Genomic DNA, 18,447 nt, shown 5'->3' with positions numbered 1-18,447 from the left:
ACCACACACAATATTGCAAATGCAGCCTAACCAAAGTCTTATCAACCTGCAACATGACTTCCCGACACTTATTCTTTAGCACTCTATATACTTGTGTTGCCAGGTTGGGCAGTTTATCTATAAGGAAAGATCATATAGGTTTTTTCTCAGATATATGGCCCAAAACTCCAATACTCCAAATGCGGTCTGACCAGTGCCTTATAAAGCCTCAGCAATACATCCTTATCAATGGTGATGATGCCTCGTCATTGGGAACATTGTAGCCGCAGAAGATTAGTGTAGCCATGTTTTGGAAAAAGGCTTAATAATGAAGTGCCATTTGGGACCACTTTTCATACCCTTTTCTCATCTGATGAAGACTTCTCTTCATTTTGTGTCATTCTGTATGGAGGTTACTGTTTGTTACATAATTAGCCTCACCTCCAATGCATAGCGGCTTCACAAGTAACAATTTTCTAGAGTAGACTATTTTCTAAATGGGGAGAATATTGAGAAATCGGAGGTGCAAAGGGACTTGGGAGTGCTGATGCAGGATTCCCAAAAAGTGAATTTACAAGTCAAAACGATAGTAAAAGAAGATGACTGCAATTAACTTTGAGAGGGCTGGAATACAATAACAGGGTTGCAATGCTGAGGCTTTACAAGGCACAAGTCAGACTGCATTTGGAGTATTGTGAGCAGTTTGGGGCCCTATATCTGAGGAAGGATGGAGAAGGTCCAGAGGACATTTACGAGAATGATCCCAGGAATAATTGGATTAAGATATGATGAGTGTTTAAAAGCACTAGCCTTGTACTTCTAGGACCAGAGGCCATAGCCTCAAAATAAAAGGACGTAGCTTTAGAAAGGAGATAGGATGAATTTATGTAGTCAGAGGGTGGTGAATCTGTGGAAATGATTGCCGCAGACAGCTGTTGAGACCGTTAATGGATATTTTTACGTGCAGATTGCAAAATCTTGATTGGTAAGGGGGTCAGGGGTTATAGGGAGAAGGCAGGAGAATGGGGTTGAAAATAATAGATAGATCAGCCATGATTGAATGGCAAAGTAGATTTGATGGGCCAAATAGCCTAATTTTGCTCCTAGCACTTATGAACAAAGCTTGTCATATTATCACCTGCACACTCCTCATTCAACAAAATGGACATGAGACTATATTAAAAAAAATCATGTGTATTTTGTTTTTAATTCAAAGTATTTTAGTGTTAAGGGAGTTAAAAAAATCTTTGGAGTAAAAATTGTGGAACAATTGCAAACTACATTGGAAATTAAAAATGCAATCTTACCTTTGGTTGTTTTCGAAGGTTTGGAGACAATTTCAAAATAATCACACCTCCACGCTCATCGCCTACCATTATAATGGGGTAGGTTGGATTGAATGCAATATGTGTGAGCTTGTTTCTCTTCTTGTTCACAACAGCTTGCTCGCAGATAGGTTCGTATTTATTAACATTTAAATCATAAACGAAAACCTGGTTAGAAAAAAATGTTCAAAGTGGTCAAGTGAACTTTTCATTTTGGCTAAAGAATTGTGTATCAAGTGTAAAGAGAAGACGAGGTAATACAATAAACTGAACTGTCAAAACCTTTACATGCTTGGATGCCTTTAATGTATCCTGTGGCTGAATTTAAGGAAAGATTAAGGAATATCAAAGTATTCAAAGGTTTTTATTAGTCACATTCACATACACCGAGGTGTAATGAAGTGAAATGCTTTTTGCCATTTTGCAGTACACAAAAGAATACAGACATAACACCAATGAGAGTCTTAAAGGAGGAGGAGGCGCTGTCCTGAACGGCTGCCTGTCCTGCAGCTGTCCGTTTTTTCCCCTTCTTTTTTATTATTTTTAGTTCGTTAAGTGTACAGTCAGGGGGTCTAAATCTTTTATGTGTGGGGGGTGGTGGGGGGGAAGGGAGAAACTGCTTTTCTAAGTCCCTACCTGGTCGGAGGGGTTGCCTTCCTCCGAGCAGCGCCTTCGACCTGTCCTCACGGCCTACCAGCGGGTCCTGGAGCGACGTTTCCCTGAGGGGACCTGGCCAGAACATCGGCTTTGGCGGCGGCGCAGAACGTCGGCGTTGGCGGCGCAGAACATCGGCTTTGGCGGCAGTGCAGCGCTGGAGCGCTATTGCGGAGCGGGCGATGCCTTTCCTGGGACTCCAGTATGCTTGGTACCGCCGAGGAAAACATCGTGGAGCCGCGGTTCTGCGGAGCGGCCTGCTGCGACGTTTGAACTTACATCTCGCCGAGATCACCAGTGTGCGGAGCTCCGTCTGGCGTGGTCTGTTGGCTTGGAAGCCGCAGGCTCCGGTGGGAAGGCGGCCGTTCCTGGCACCCCAAGCTGCTGGGGGTTCTCCCGACGCCAGAGTACCATCACCCGGCGTGAACATCGGGCGCCGTGGCGGCGACTGTGGAGGCCTCAATAGGCCCGACTATGGGTGGACATGAGGATGGGGACTGGACTTTGTGCCTTCCCCCCCACAGTGATTCCCATATTCATAAAGAAATTCAACACCAAAACATCCCCCCACAGTGATTCCCACTGTGGGGGATGTTTTGGTGTTGAATTTCTTTATGAATACCGTGTTGTATTTTTATTAGTGTGCTGCAAGGACATCAGAATTTCCCCTGAATAAGGGGATTAATAAAGAAAGTATCTATCTATCTATCTATCTATCTATCTATCTATCTATCTATCTATCTATCTATCTATCTATCTATCTATCTATCTATCTATCTATCTATCTATCTATCTATCTATCTATCTATCTATCTATCTATCTATCTATCTATCTATCTATCTATCTATCTATCTATCTATCTATCTATCTATCTATCTATCTATCTATCTATCTATCTATCTATCTATCTATCTATCTATCTATCTATCTATCTATCTATCTATCTATCTATCTATCTATCTATCTATCTATCTATCTATCTATCTATCTATCTATCTATCTATCTATCTATCTATCTATCTATCTATCTACCTACCTACCTACCTACCTACCTACCTACCTACCTACCTACCTACCTACAAAGAACATCCCCCCACAATGGCTCCCATCATGAGGGAAGGCACAAAGTCCAGTCCCCAACCACAGTTCACCCATAGTCGGGCCTATTGAGGCCTCCACAGTTGCCTCTACGGAGGCCCGATGTTCCTGGCCGTTCTCGCCGGGTGGTGGTGCTCCGGCGTCGGGAGAGTCCTCACAGCGGCATGGGAACCCTGGAACGACGGCCTCCGTACTGGAGGCCGTGGCTTCCAAAGCCGACAAGGCCGCGCCAGATGGAGCTCCACAACTGGCGATCTCGTCGCGAGATCCCTGGCTCCCGGTGTAAAGTTCGGCGCCGCCGTCCGCAGCTGGCCGCTCCACAGTCCCGCAGCTCCGCGATGTTGTTCCCGGTGGTCTCAGCTCACCGGAGCACCAGTGCGGCGACCCAGGCAAGGCATCGCCCGCTCCACGATAGCGCTCCAGCGCTGTGCCGCCGCCGAAGCCGAGGTTCTGGCGGTCCGCGACAGGAAATGCCGCTCCAGGCCCGCTGGTAGGCCGCGAGGACGGGTCGAAGCTGCAGCAGAAAAGCTGCCTCTCCGACCAGGTAGGGACCCTGAAAGGCAGTTTCCCCCTTCCCCCCCCCCCCCCCAACCCCCACACAAAAAAGTCTAGACCTCCAAACAAAACACTTTAACTAACTAAAAATAAAAATAAAACGGTGAAAAGACAGACAACTGCTGGTGAATATCAGACTTCTTTCCCAAGATCAAATGGCAGCTGTGCTACCCTTGCCCAAATTGCTCCAAATGGTACAAATATGATTCCAAACATAGACACCTGAGGAAAGATTTAACTTCATACATATTTCAAATTAACACTTGGCAATTTTTTTGGCTGTATATGTGTCAAACAGGCAATGATTTTTTGATCCTTCTGTCAATTACTCAAATTCAACAAGCATCTGTAAGTGTTCAAAGGGTATTTGAATGTTGGGAAATATTTGTAAGGTGAGTAAACAGAACAGAAATAGACTGAGTGGAGCTGCAGCAAAGTAATGGGAGATAACATGAATGGACTTGTATCATAATTTATGTTTGTATGATCAAAACTGTTTGATTGGTAAAATATCTAAAGATAATAATAATAATAATATATCTTTTATTGTGTGGTATTTAGTGTGGTAATTTTGTAAACTATGCTCCGTTTCACCACATGTAGTAGCTTTCCAGTGGCAATCCTCGTGGCGAGTGAGAAGAATTAAACATAAATACACTAGAGTATAATTCAGAACTATAGCTTTTTGTGACTCCAATAATGCCCATTTTTTGGTGATATTTTTACAATATCTTAAAACTGCCTTTATTTTAAATTTACCTTCAAGATTCAAATTAGTTTATTGTCATATACACTAGAGTGCAATGATATTCCTTGTTTATATGAAGCTCATAAACAACATAGAAGGTATATCTTTAACTATTACATGTGGACGATCATGAAGTGATTGTTACTGGACCAGTGATCAAGGATCCAGATCATTGATCCAGAGATCTAAGATCACATCTCACCATGGCAGTGGTGGAATTTAATTTTAGTTTTAAAGAATTTTTAAAAAGACATACTAGATTGCTATAAAATAAAACAACGGGATAATGGATGCTCTTCAGGAAAGGACACGTCAACCTTGCCCAGGAACATTCCAGACCTATCAATGCGATCTACACATATTATGCTACTAAGGTTAAGAGCATTTAAGGATTGGCAATAATAGCCTGTCTTGCTCAGATCCTGAAAATGAAGTAAAAAAAGAAAGAGCAGTTCAGAGGCATTTCACATTCTGATACTCTAAAATATTTACATCTAAATGAAGATGCCATAGTCATGATTTCCACATTATTGGTTGAATGTAGCTCAAACATCATTCAAGAAGCTCAGCAATATCCATGTTAAAGCCACTTGTTTGATTGGCAAGTCTATCCACCCCCCTGAACACTTGTCCCTCTATCATGGACGCACTGCATTTATAATATTCACTGTTGACAAAATGCATTGCAGTCACTCAGCTAGGCTGCTTAGAAAGCACTTCCTAAACGTGGTATCTCAATCACCAGGTGGTAGACTGTGTGGAGACTGTCACAGTGGACAAGCAAATAAAGATGTTCCCAAACCGGAAACCCTGGATGAACAAGGAGGTTCAGGATCTGCTAAGGGCACGCAACAATGCCTTTAAATCCAGGGACACTTCTGCCTACAGTGCGGCCAGGTTGAACCTGAACAAAGGCATAAAAAAGGCCAAAGACATCCACAGGCAAAGGGCGGAAGACCACTTCAATACCGCGGACACCAGAAGCATGTGGCAGGGTGTCAGGGACATCACTGACTACAAGAGCAGCCCCGCCTGCCCCCACGGTGATATCACACTGGCCAACGAACTAAACACCTTCTTTGCCCGCTTCGAAACTGGCAACACCACCAGGAGTGGAATAACCCCGGCCATGGCAGAGGGACAGGCCTTAACACTGAGCACTCAGGAGGTACAGTGCGCTCTGCGTAGGATCAATCCACTCAAGGCTGCAGGCTCGGATGGAGTCCAGGGAAGGGTACTAAAGGACTGTGCTGTACAGCTGGCGGAGGTATTCACGAGAATCTTCAATCTGTCTCTATCTCTGGCAACGGTCCCCAAGTGCCTGAAAACAGCCACCATGGTGCCGAAAAAGTCCAAAATCACCAACCTCAACGACTACCGCCCGGTTGCCCTAACTCCAATCCCAATGAAGTGCTTCGAAAGGCTGGTCCTCTCCCACATCAAATCCAGCATCCCTGCCTCACTGGACTCTCATCAATTTGCATACAGGGCAAATAGATCAACAGAGGATGCCATCTCTCTGGCTCTTCACACTGTCCTGACTCACCTGGACAGACAGGGCACGTACGTGAGGATGCTCTTCATTGACTATAGCTCTGCATTCAATACGGTCATCCCCACCAAGCTCACCACCAAACTCCACCAGCTAGGCCTCAGCTCGCCGATATGCGATTGGATCCTGAACTTTCTGATGGAGCGACCGCAGGCAGTGAGACTGGGCCCGCACCTGTCCTCCACTATCACCCTGAGCACCGGCACACCACAGGGCTGTGTACTAAGCCCCATGCTCTACTCCCTCTTCACTCACGACTGTGTTCCTGCATTCGACACCAACACCATCGTGAAGTTTGCAGACGACACAACAGTGATTGGGCTGATCACCAACGGTGATGAAACAAAATACAGAGCGGAGGTGCAGAACCTGGCGGACAGGTGCGCACGTAACAACTTGTCACTAAACACCTCCAAGACCAAGGAGCTGATTATTGACTTCAGGAGGTCCCATAATGGAGAATACGCCCCAATCTCCATTTACGGGGAAAGTGTGGAGAGAGTGTCCAGCTTTAAGTTTCTGGGCACTCACATTTCAGAGGACCTCACATGGTCCACCAACACCGCTGCGCTGGTCAAGAAGGCACAGCAACGACTGTTCTTCCTGAGGACATTTAAAAAGACTGGTCTGCCCCAACAGCTGCTGACAACGTTCTACCGCTGCACCACAGAGAGCATATTAACGTATGGCATCTCTGTGTGGTATCTCAGCTGCACGGAGGCGGAGAGGAGAGCTCTTCAGCGCGTCGTCCACCGAGCGCAGAGGATCATTGGGACACAGCTACCAGCCTTGGAGGGCATCTACCACACACGGTGCCTCAGGAAGGCCGTCAGCATCCATAAAGACTCCTCACACGCTTGTAACGGACTGTTTGAACTACTTCCCTCCGGCAGACGTTACAAGGCCTTCTACGCCCGAACCTCCTGACTCAGAAACAGCTTTATTCCCAGAGCTATAGCGGCTCTGAACCGGCCCTGCTGAGTGCCCCCCCCCCCCCCTGGACTGTCCCCCTCGGATGGTCACGTCACACAGCTTATTTATTTATTTTACTTTTCTTTTACATCGGTTGGAAGCTGCATACTAAATCTCATTGCACTGACGTGCAATGACAATAAAATATATTATTATTATTATTACAAGGGCAGCAGGTGCCTGGGAACACCACCACCAGCCCACCAACTTGCATATTGTCCTGATTTACTAATATATTGTCATTTGCCATTGATATAGAGGCTATCCATTGGAAATAGCATGTTTACATTTTTGAAAGATGTTCATTGAAAGGTATATCAAACCACATTCAAGCAGATGTGCAGTTTACATTGGCTTTACGGTCGGTTCAGGCACTGTGGGCTAAAGGGCCTGTTACTGTGCTGTAATGCTCTATCTTCTAAGGTTTCATGTTTCTACAAAAAATAAGGGTTCAAAGCAATATATAGTGCTCATATATTCTGATTAGTACACAGAATAGAGGGTATGGATGAACAGGTCAGATTGGAAAGCTGGAATGAGTAAAGTGCCACTGAGATCAGAGCTGTGGCCCCACCTATTTTCAATATATATGTATGATGGATAAATGGACCATGTGCAATGTATTTGAGTTTGCTAACGATTCAAGGATAGACGAGGCAGTCAGATAAGACAGTAACATAAAGGGCTGGAATATCCATTTGTTGGCTACAAACCCTAGAGAAGTGACAGTATTGTATGCCATTTGATGACAGTTTGTCAGTCTCTACTGATGAATGCAATGCTGCACTGTCTCACCACTGCACACAGCAGACCATGTGACTGTCAATGAGTCATAGAGTGATACAGTATGGAAACAGCCCTTCGGTCCAACATGTCCCAGCTACACTAGTCCCACCTGCTAAAGGTGGACCTTTAGTGTAGGATCTACACGAGACCCACCTGGGTCTCATATGATTGTCAGAGTTAAAGCCACAACTTACCAAAAAAAAACATTTTTCACCCTGAGAGTCAATGCCTGACACAGGAATGACAATGTATTACCAAGTCAGGACAATGTGCAAGTTGGACGTAAAAATGCAGGTGGAACAAGTTAGGGCTTTATTCTTTGGAGCGCAGAAGGTTAAGGGGGGACTTGATAGAGGTCTTTAAAATGATGAGAGGGATAGACAGAGTTGACGTGGATAAGCTTTTCCCACTGAGAGTAGGGAAGATTCAAACAAGGGGACATGACTTGAGAATTAAGGGACTGAAGTTTAGGGGTAACATGAGGGGGAACTTCTTTACTCAGAGAGTGGTGGCTGTGTGGAAAGAGCTTCCAGTGAAGGTGGAGGCAGGTTCGTTTTTATCATTTAAAAATAAATTGGATAGTTATATGGACGGGAAAGGAATGGAGGGTTATGGTCTGAGCGCAGGTATATGGGACTAGGGGAGAATACGTGTTCGGCACGGACTAGAAGGGTCGAGATGGCCTGTTTCTGTGCTGTAATTGTTATATGGTTATATGGTTATATGGTGTATTCCCATGCACCTGCTGCCTTTGCACTTCCTGGTGATTGAGATACCAAAGTTTAGGAAGTACTTTCAAAGCAGCCTAGATGAGTAACTGCAGTGCATCAGAAATGCGTTCCTTAATAACCCTTATTAAGGAAAGTAGAAATTTAAAAAATCTCCCTATTAGCTTTTCAAATTAAAAATTTTTGATCCATAATAAAATGTTATAACATATTATGAATTATAATTCATAACATGCTACCGTACATGTGATGTGAGGCAGTGAAAATAATTTTTCAACAAAGCCAATTGTATTAAGTGCAAGATCCACTTTGGTTCACGATGTCAGTACTTTAGTCATAGTCATAGAGTCATAGAGTGATACAGTGTGGAAACGGGCCCTACAGCCCAACTCGCCCACACCGGCCAACAATGTCCTAGCTACACTGGTCCCACTTGCCTGCGCTTGGTCCATATCTCTCCAAACCTGTCCTATCCATGTAATTGTTTTTTAAACGATGGGATAGCCCCAGCCTCAACTACCTCCTCTGGCAGCTTGTTCCATACACCCGCCACCATTTGTATGAAAAAGTTACCCCTCAGATTCCTATTAAATCTTTTCCCCTTCACCTTGAACCTATGTCCTTTGGTCCTCGTTTCCCCTACTCTGTGCATCTATCCGACCTATTCCTCTCATGATTTTGTATACCTCTATAAGATCTCCACTCATCCTCCTGCACCCAATAGCTCACACCCTCTAGTCCTGGCAACATCCTTGTAAATCTTTTCTGAACCCTATCAAGCTTGACAATATCTTTACTATAACATGGTGCCCAGAACTGAACAAAATATTCTAAATGCAGTCTCACCAACGTCTTATACAACTGCAACATGATCTCCCAACTTCTATACTCAATACTCTGACTGATGAAGACCAAAGTGCCAAAAGCCTTTTGGACCACATTATCTACCTGCGACTCGACCTTCAAGGAACCATGCACCTGCACTCCTAGATCTCTCTGCTCGACAACACTACCCAGAGAATTACTGTGTAGGTCCTGCCCTTGTTCGACATCCCAAAATGCAACACCTCACACTTTTCTGTATTAAATTCTATCAACCATTCCTCTGCCCACCTGGCCAATAGATCCAGATCCTGCTGCAATCTTTCACAACCATCTTCACAGTCTGCAAAACCACTAACTTTTGTATCATCAGCAAACTTGCTAATCTTGCCCTGTATGTTCTCATCCAAATCATTAATGTAGATGACAAACAGTAATGGGCCCAACACTGAACCCTGAGGCACACCACTAGTCACAGGCCTCCAGTCTGAGAAGTAACCTTCCACCATCACCCTCTGCTTCCTTCCATGGAGCCACTTTCCTATTCATTCAGCTATCTCCCCTTGGATTCCACGCATTCTAACCTTGCAGAGCAGCCTACCATGCGGAACCTTGTCGAACGCCTTAATGAAGTCCATGTACACAACATCTACAGCTCTGCCCTCATAAACCTTTTTGGTTACGTCTTCAAAAACATCAATCAGATTTGTGAGACACCACCTCCCACGTACAAAACCATGCTGACTATCCCTAATCAGCCCTTGCCCATCCAAATGCCTGTCTAACCTATCCCTCAGAATACTTTCCAGTAACTTGGCTGATGTTTCTTTCCCCTCAAATAACCTGCTCCAGTCAACTTGAGCGAGACCTTCGCTCATACCCTCAAAGTTGGTCTTACCCCAGTTGAGCATTTTAACATGTGGACCCTCTCCGTCCCTATCCATAACTATCTTAAACCTAATCGAACTGTGGTCACTGGTTCCAAAAGGCTCCTCCACACACACTTCATTAAATTGCCTCTCCCAATACTAGATCCAGCGTTGCCCTCTCACGTGTAAGGGCCTCCACATACTGTTTAAGAAAACACTCTTGAACACATTTGAGGAATTGCACCCCACCTAAACCCTTCACGCTATGATTTTCCCCAGTCTATATTGGGAAAGTTAAAATCCTCTACTACGACAACCTTATTTGACCTGCAGCTGTCTGCAATCTCCTGGCATATTTGTTCTTCTAATTCCCGTTCACCATACGGGGGTCTGTAGTACACCCCCAACAAGATGATCATCCCTTTCTTGTTCCTCAGCTCCAGCCATATACTGTAGGCTCTGTAGACGAACCGTCTGTAATGTCACCTCTGAACACAGCCGTGACATCCTCCTTAACCAACAATGCAACCCCCTCCTCTTTTTCCCTCACCTCTGTCTCTCCTGAATCTCTTGTACCCCGGAACATTGAGCTGCCAGTCCTGCCCCTCCCTGAACCAGGTTTCAGTCATGGCTACAACGTCCCAGTCACTCATTCCTATCAATGCCCTAAGCTCATCTGCCTTACCCGTCAGACCCCTTGCATTAAAATACGTGCAGTTTAAACCAACCCTCCTTCCTCGCTCTCCGCCTTTCACCTTCCTATTCTGTCCACTAACCATTCCCACACCACCCTCCATACCAACTTTTAGCCTCTCACGTGCCTCTGTACTGCACGAGCTTCCAGCCCCCTGCCAATCTAAGGTTTAAACCTTAACGTGTTGCATTAGCAAACCTTCCCGCTAGGATGTTGGTCCTCCTCCAGTTTAGGTGCAACCCGTCTCTTTTATACAGGTCACCCCTGCCCCGGAAGAGATCCCAATGATCCTGAAATCGGAATCCCTGCCCCCTGCACCAACTCCTCAGCCACACATTCATTTCCCCTATTTTCCTATTCTTACCTTCACTAGCACGATGTACTGGAAGCAATCCTGAGATCATTACCCTGCAGGTCCTGCTTTTTGGTCTCCTACCCAATTCCATAAATTCTTGTTGCAGAACCTCCTTCCTCTTCCGACCTATATCATTTATGCCAACATGCACAACAACTTCCTGCTGCTCCCCCTCACTCTTGAGGATGCCGTGCAGCCGCTCCGAGACGTGCTGGACCCTGGCACCAGGGAAGCAACACACCATCCTGGAGTCTCTCCTGCTGCCGCAGGATCTCCTGTCCACACCTCTGATGATGGAGTCTCCCACCACTATGGCTCTGCCTGACATCACTCTTCCCCATTGAGCCTCAGCACCAGTGTTGGAATCACAGCCCTGACTACCACTCAATCTTGTGGTGTCGTCCGTTCCCAAGAGGGCAAGCCTGTTTTCAGTAGGTACAGCCACCGGGGTCTCCTGCACTCCACGTTTGCTCCTCTTTCTCATAGTCACCCACCTTCGCTCTTCCTGTATCCTTGGTGTGACAACCTCACTGAAGGTCTTGTCCAGGAAACTCTCATTTTCCCAAATGGCCCTGAGGTCATCCAGCTGCTTCTCCAGTTCCGCAACATGTTCATTCAAGAGATGCATCTGGACACAATTTCTGCAGGTGTTGTTGTCAGAAGCACCAGCGGCGTCCCTGACTTCCCACATCATGCAGGAAACACACTGTACCAACTTGCCTGCCATTTCTTCAATGGACAAAAAATCACAAATTTCGAATCAAGTGTAGCCTCCTTGCCTCAGCCTCCTCGCCGAAGACTCTTGAGCCAAAGACTCACACTTTACCTCCCAAGGCACTTCACCACACAAGGCCGCTCCGCTATAGCTGCGCTTATTTTTATCTGCTACCTAATCAACTAAATGCCGCTCTTTTTAAACTCCGTTCCCTCTGTCTCACCTTCTTACAGCCAATACTTGTTCTCGCTGCTTCTGGTTGCTGCTTCTCTCCTACCTTCATGGTAAACACTCAAACCTGGCCTTTGGTGCTCTTTTTAAATCTCTGTTCCCTCTGATTCACCTTCTTGTATGAGAACTAACTGTTGTTAAGGGATGCATTGACAGTAAAGATAGAGAGGCTGTGAGCAAAGATTAGCAACCTCTAAATTACCTTATTCGGATTCATTGTCCAATTTGAATCCACTTTTTGGATGAATAGCTAGCTAGACAATGATCATTTTGAGAAACTCTTCTGGCATCCATCTCTACTTTGTAAATAAGCAACAGGCTTCTCAGAATTTAAACTCTGCCCCACTCCATCAACTCCCTCTCACCCCGACTCTCCCAACCATGTCTCCCAAGAATCCTGAATTCCAGACTGATCCACAGTCCTGCCAAATTTAGCCCTTCATCTTTGTCCGATCAATGCTCCTAACAATCTGATTGACTCCCATACTGTCATCTCTGACATCTCCCCAGACAATTAAATAAATCTAATTATTCCTACAATTTTACATATTTAAACTCCCGAAAGGCTGCTTTTAATCATAACATTTAGTTTTTATCTTCACTTGAGCAGAGAGAAATTCTGATAACTATCTTAACAACATTATATCCTCCTGGTCCGCTTGTCTCTAGTTGATGTGTATCGTGAAACGGCAGGCTATTGCCAACATAAAAAATGAGTTAGTGGTCCGTCCATTAAATAGATCAGAACTTGAATCTGATTTTCTGTCTGCCCATCTTTTCTCTTTGGAGAAATGGTATCATTAGCTATGTATTGAGGTCTTTAGGAGGCTAATTGTTCAAGGAAACCTAATCTCAATTTTAGAGCCGTCAGAGTAATAATCCTCTCCTATCCTGGATGTGATTGAGATTTTAAAATCAGAAAAAAGCAGCAGGAAATACTCGATTTTGTATCCATCACAAAAAAACAGCAAATTCACAATATGGGGTTTTCCAGTTAAGGGCCTCTCACTCAGGCTATATTTTAGGCGACCATAGTCGACTAGGCTGTCTCCACATGGTCGCTGGGGTGTCGCCTGTATGGTCATGAGTAGTTTCCTCAGTCGCCCTCTGCAAGAGTCGGAGCGTCTTTCTGGTTGCCGCTGGATTTTCAACGTTCAAAGATTTTCAGTGACAGTGGGTTGATGCCAATGAGCGTAGCTTGACTTCTCCTGACATACGTGCTATCTTAGGTTGTCACCTGGTGACGTAGGTTGTTGCCGGTGCTGACTTTGGTGAATACCATTGGCGACTTCCTACGTCAACCTACGTCAGGTACCGGCGACTGAATTCTCTTCAGTTGCCACCGACAGGGTTATAGCTTGTCGCGGGTGGATGCAGGTTGACTTCGGTTGTTGTAGGTGTGGCTGTAGGTGGACGTCCTAAGACGCTACGATTGGGTCGCCGGTTGTCGGTAGCTTGCCGTAGCTTGACGTTGACTAGGTGGTAGGTTGTCGGAGACATTGTCGTGGAGGGTCCAGTCGCCGGTTTCTCGGCAACCTGCTACGACTATGACAGTTGCCTAAAAAAAGTCGCCATAAATATTTATTACAAGCCCACAGGCATCTTTTAACTATTTTGGTTGTATATCTTTTCACTCTGCCTCTTGTAAGGACACCATTATGAAATATTTGAAGGGTCCTTCCATACTTATAATATAACTATTTATCTTTCCTCACATGCTCGATGATCAGCTGAGTGTTTGCAACATCTTCTGTTTGGATCTTCAAAGCCAAACAATTGATAACAAAATAAGGCTGCGGGCTATGAATCAAACCCATTATCTACAGTTTGATATATTTGACACATTTTATATATTTTATGATGTGACGTCATGGAGAAATAAAAGATTTTATTAACACGCTTAAAGCAAATTTACGCAGTGGCTGATGTCTCTCTGCCAAGAGCCACTTCTCTCATTTCCCTACACCCAAATCCTCTCCATGCTCAGACTACATCCTACAATCTCTTGTTTTGGCATCTCTCAGCCACCTCCCCCGTACTCTTTCATCTCTCCCTCCACCCCCCCCCCCCCCTCCCCCCCACCCCCCACCCACCCTTCCCCATAAGGACTATTCTGTAGCTTCTCTCTCCCAATCAATAAAACCTGTCCCAAAGAAAAGCAGTCAATACATTTCTAGATATAAAAGGTATCAGGGGATATGGGAATAGAGCTGGAAACCACAGCTGAGATAGACCCAGTCATGATGTTCATGAATTGTTGAGCAGATCAGAAGGGCTAAATGGGCTCTTATTACTCATTTGTATGCGCTTATGGATCAACAATTTATGAAATACAATTGAGCCAAGGGAAAATCAAAATTTGCTTCATTAAGTGCAAGACGAATAACAATTTATAAGAGGGAGATTATATGAGATCACTTTATTACCCGATCACAAAATAAATTATAGGACTGAGGGACACTTTCTACAGTTTAATCAAATTTTTTAGGAGAGGCAAAAAATGAAGGAAAAATTTACTCCTGTACATTATAATAAATTACTACATAATCTCATTTTAGATATACTGAATGCATGATCAGCCAAGAAAAAAAGCATTAAATACTTTATGAAAAAAACTAAGCTACAGAGAAATCCCCAGTATGCTTTAATGCTCCATATTTGTTCCAATTATTCCTTCCAGTCATTTTTATAGTTTGAAAAGAAACGTTTGTAAGAACAGTCAAGACTGTTAAGAAAAAAGCAGACAAAGGATTAATTGAATGTAAAATACTCCATATTCACATTTTTTGGGTGCATCTGGCACTAAGCTTAATTTTAAATGGTTTCCATTGCACACCCTTATTCCGGTAGCATGGGTTATGGTAAGGGTGCTGTGTTTAAAATAATGAACTAGTAATCCAGAAGCTGGACCAATCCAGTTAAGATAGACACAAAATGCTGGAGTAACTCAGCGGGACAGATAGCATCTCTGGAGAGAATGAATGGGTGATGTTTCGGATCGAGACACTTCTTCAGACAAAAGAATGGTTTCGACCCGAAATGTCACCCATTCCTTCTCAGAATTGCTGCCTGTCCCGCTGAGCTTTTCCAGCTTTTTGTGTCAATCTTCAGTTTAAACCAGCATCTGCAGTTCCTTCTTATACAAACATCCAGTGATTTGGGTTGGTGGGGATTAAAATACTACAAAGTGCAGATCAGCCTCCATGGGCTAGAGTTGAGATCATTCTCAGGTAGACCGAAACGGTGATCAGTAGCTTTCTGAAGCTCCAGCAACAAATGAACCACATCCGAGAAGTTCAGAGACGAGGAGTACAGAGACGTCAGGCTTGCTACTGTTGATCAAAAAACAAAGTGCTGGTAGGACTCAGAAGGCCAGGCAGCACCTGAAGAGGGACGGGCAATGTTTCGGGTCAGAACCCTACTTCAGAATTCCAGTATCTGCCTACTCTTGTGTCTCCTTGCTAGTGGTGATGCTGTCCCAGTGTGGCAGCCTTATTGGCAGTACCAGCAATATCCTTATATTTCCAAGCATATTTGTAGAATATGTAGCACAGCCAAAAACCAGCAGCCCAATGCAACCCATTTTGAAACTGCACTAAATGAGGTCTGTTATCAACTCCTAATAATGACCATCTCAAATACCATACTTAATTAATAAATCTAATAATTTTAAAAGTTGGCACAGTTCTGAGAAATATCTTATGCAGTACAATAAAATATATTACCTTTCCAGATGTTGTTACTGCTGCAAACACAGTTGAAGAGTAAGGTGACCAAGCAACATCTCCAACTGGTGAGTTAAGATCATAGGTGAACATTGGATTCCTAGAAGATAAGATACACTAATCGTGATTATTGTAGTTTAAACATATTGGCTTCTAGGATAAACTAATTTATTGTACTAGAAAAAAGCCAAGTGTTCATTTTAAATGGAATTGTATCTGTCGCAGTATATTAATGTACTCAACTTTTAAAGGAACACTGACTTTTTACATGGGATTTTTTTTCCTGTATTGTTCAAGTTAGTTGTTGCCTTCCACTGGAACAATGTCGATGTTTCATACTAATGTATTGGTGATTAAACAAAAATTGCAACTGGTTCGTCGACTGAAGAGAATGTATGGAGACCCAGCAACCCTGAAAACAAATCTTCTCAAAGGTTGGATGAGTTCCACAAGAGCTGCTAGCCATCCATACTGAAGATGAGAAAAAAGCATAATCAGGTTATTCCTGCTAAAGAATTGTCAATGATACTAATTATTTCAGCCAATGTCTTTCAAGAGAGAGTTAAACCCCTGTCTCACGGTGCGAGTCCACCCACGAGTGATCCCGAGTATAAAACAAATCAAACTGGTGGTAATCACGTAGAATTAATGTAGCGGGAACGTCGGAACTCGTGGACGTAACTTAGCGACACGTAACGCTAACGGCAGGTACTCGGGAAACTTGTTAACTTGTGAAAATCTTTCAACATGATAAAAAATTTCCACGAGTCAAATTTACTCTTGAAGTAAAAATGTTAAACTCTTTGTAAGAACGTAGTAGCCCGTGAGTTTACCGTAGTGGCTCGGGAGTCTACCGTGGGCACTCTTTAACTCAGCGGGACAGGCAGCATCTCTGGAGAGAAGGAATGGGTGACGGGATGACATTTCCAAAATTCTGCTGCGTCTTTGTGTTACTCCAGCACTGTGTGTTCACTTTTTGTCAACCAGCATCTGCCCTTTCTTGTGTATGACATTATTTGTATCCGTGGCAGTTGATTGTCGCTCCCTTCAGTTTCCCAGGGGGTCGGGACAGGACTGGAGTTGGGAGGGAAAGGTGAGGGGGGGGAACTTCTCTCTGAGTTGGACCCAGGAAACTGAAACAGGCTTACGTAGACTTAATATTTTCTTGAGTTTATTAACGACAGATAAATGGATGGGAAGGGTTTGGAGGGCTATGAGCCACATGCAGGCAAAAGCACTGGCTTTTATATCATCTGCAAACTTGCTAATCTTGCCGTGTATGTTCTTATTCATATCATTGATATAGATGACACACAATAATGGGCCCAGCATTGAATCCAGGGGCAAACTACTAGTCACAGGCCTCCAATCCAAGAAGCAATCTTCCACCATCACACTCTGCTTCCTTCCATGGAGCCAATTTGCTATCCATTCAGCTAACTCTCCTTGGATCCCATGCGATCTAACCTTCCAGAGCAGCCTACCATGCGGAACCTTGTCAAATGCCTTACATAAATCCATGTACACAACAGCTACAGTTCTGCCCTCATTGACCTTTTCGTGTCACGTCTTCAAATAACGTAATCAGATTCGTGAGACATGACCTCCTATGTACAACATTTTGCTGACTATCCGTAATCAGCCTTTGTCCGTCTAAATGCCTGTATAACCTATCCCCCAGAATACCCTCTAGTTTCTTTCCAACTACAGATGTTAAGCTCACTGGCCTATAGTTCAAGCATTTTCCCTGCAGCCCTTCTTGAATAAAGGCACAACATTTGCCACCCTCCTGTCTTCCGGCACCTCTCCTGTATTTACAGATGACTCGTAAATTTCAACCTGGGCTCCCGCACCTTTTTCGTCAGAATATAGTTTCAAAGAAAGATATGTTCTCATGTTCTCATGTTCTCATGGTAATAAGAGAACCAATTGCAAAACATAAGTTTACATTCTCAAATCTCTTTGCTAATATTTAACAAAATGTGAGTAGATTAGAAATCCTGGCAATTTTTTTTCAGTTCTCATTCCAAAAGTGTTATTCACTTGAAATATGTTATTTCAACAAAAATCAGAAGTGAATCTTTGGAAATTGATTGACTGTATTATTCTTACTTTAGTGGTATTAAAGGATAAGAAATTAGATGAATAAAAATAATGATATGAAAGGGGACAAAGTAAAATCCTACATAAAATTTACCTGTGAAAGCCAATATGTGAAACTAGACAGATCTGCCTCTTATATCGTGCATTGTAAAACTATTCAAAACATCTTCATTCTCAATTTTCACCTACTTTAAATTGTGGTCCCAAATCTTCACTGTCCAATCTGAACTGCAGGAAATGAAGATATCTGGATGAAAGGCATTCCAGTGTAATGCATCCACGGCCATATGATGGGCATCATATGTAGCCAGAAATTCACTGGAATAGGCTTTGGAACACTAAAAATTAAAATAATGAGAAATTGTTTTTTATTGATGATACATTGAATATATGTGTAGGAAGGAATTGCAGATGCTTGTTTACATCGAAGATATACACAAATTGCTGGAGTAACTCAGCAGGATCTCTCAGGCAGCAACTCTGAATAGAAGAAATGGGAAGATGCTGGCAGAACTGCTGTTACTCCAACATTTTG

General features: G+C 43.8%; 1 protein-coding gene across 1 annotated transcript in view; it reads right to left on the bottom strand.

Moving 5' to 3' along the window:
* Nucleotides 1–18,447, bottom strand: part of dnai1 (dynein axonemal intermediate chain 1) — a 158,845-nt gene that overhangs the window by 12,381 nt on the left and 128,017 nt on the right. Inside the window, exons 19-21 of the mRNA XM_033038027.1 lie at nt 18,102–18,250; nt 15,810–15,909; nt 1,287–1,472 (exon numbers count right to left, since the gene is read on the bottom strand). Of these exons, the coding sequence (XP_032893918.1) occupies nt 1,287–1,472; nt 15,810–15,909; nt 18,102–18,250 (435 nt within the window). The remainder of the gene's footprint in view (nt 1–1,286; nt 1,473–15,809; nt 15,910–18,101; nt 18,251–18,447) is intronic.

This window comes from Amblyraja radiata, chromosome 1 (assembly GCF_010909765.2).
Source record: "Amblyraja radiata isolate CabotCenter1 chromosome 1, sAmbRad1.1.pri, whole genome shotgun sequence".
Lineage (NCBI taxonomy): Eukaryota > Metazoa > Chordata > Chondrichthyes > Rajiformes > Rajidae > Amblyraja > Amblyraja radiata.
The sequence above is the reverse complement of the archived record's forward strand: the minus strand, read 5'-3'. Positions and strand labels throughout refer to the sequence as shown.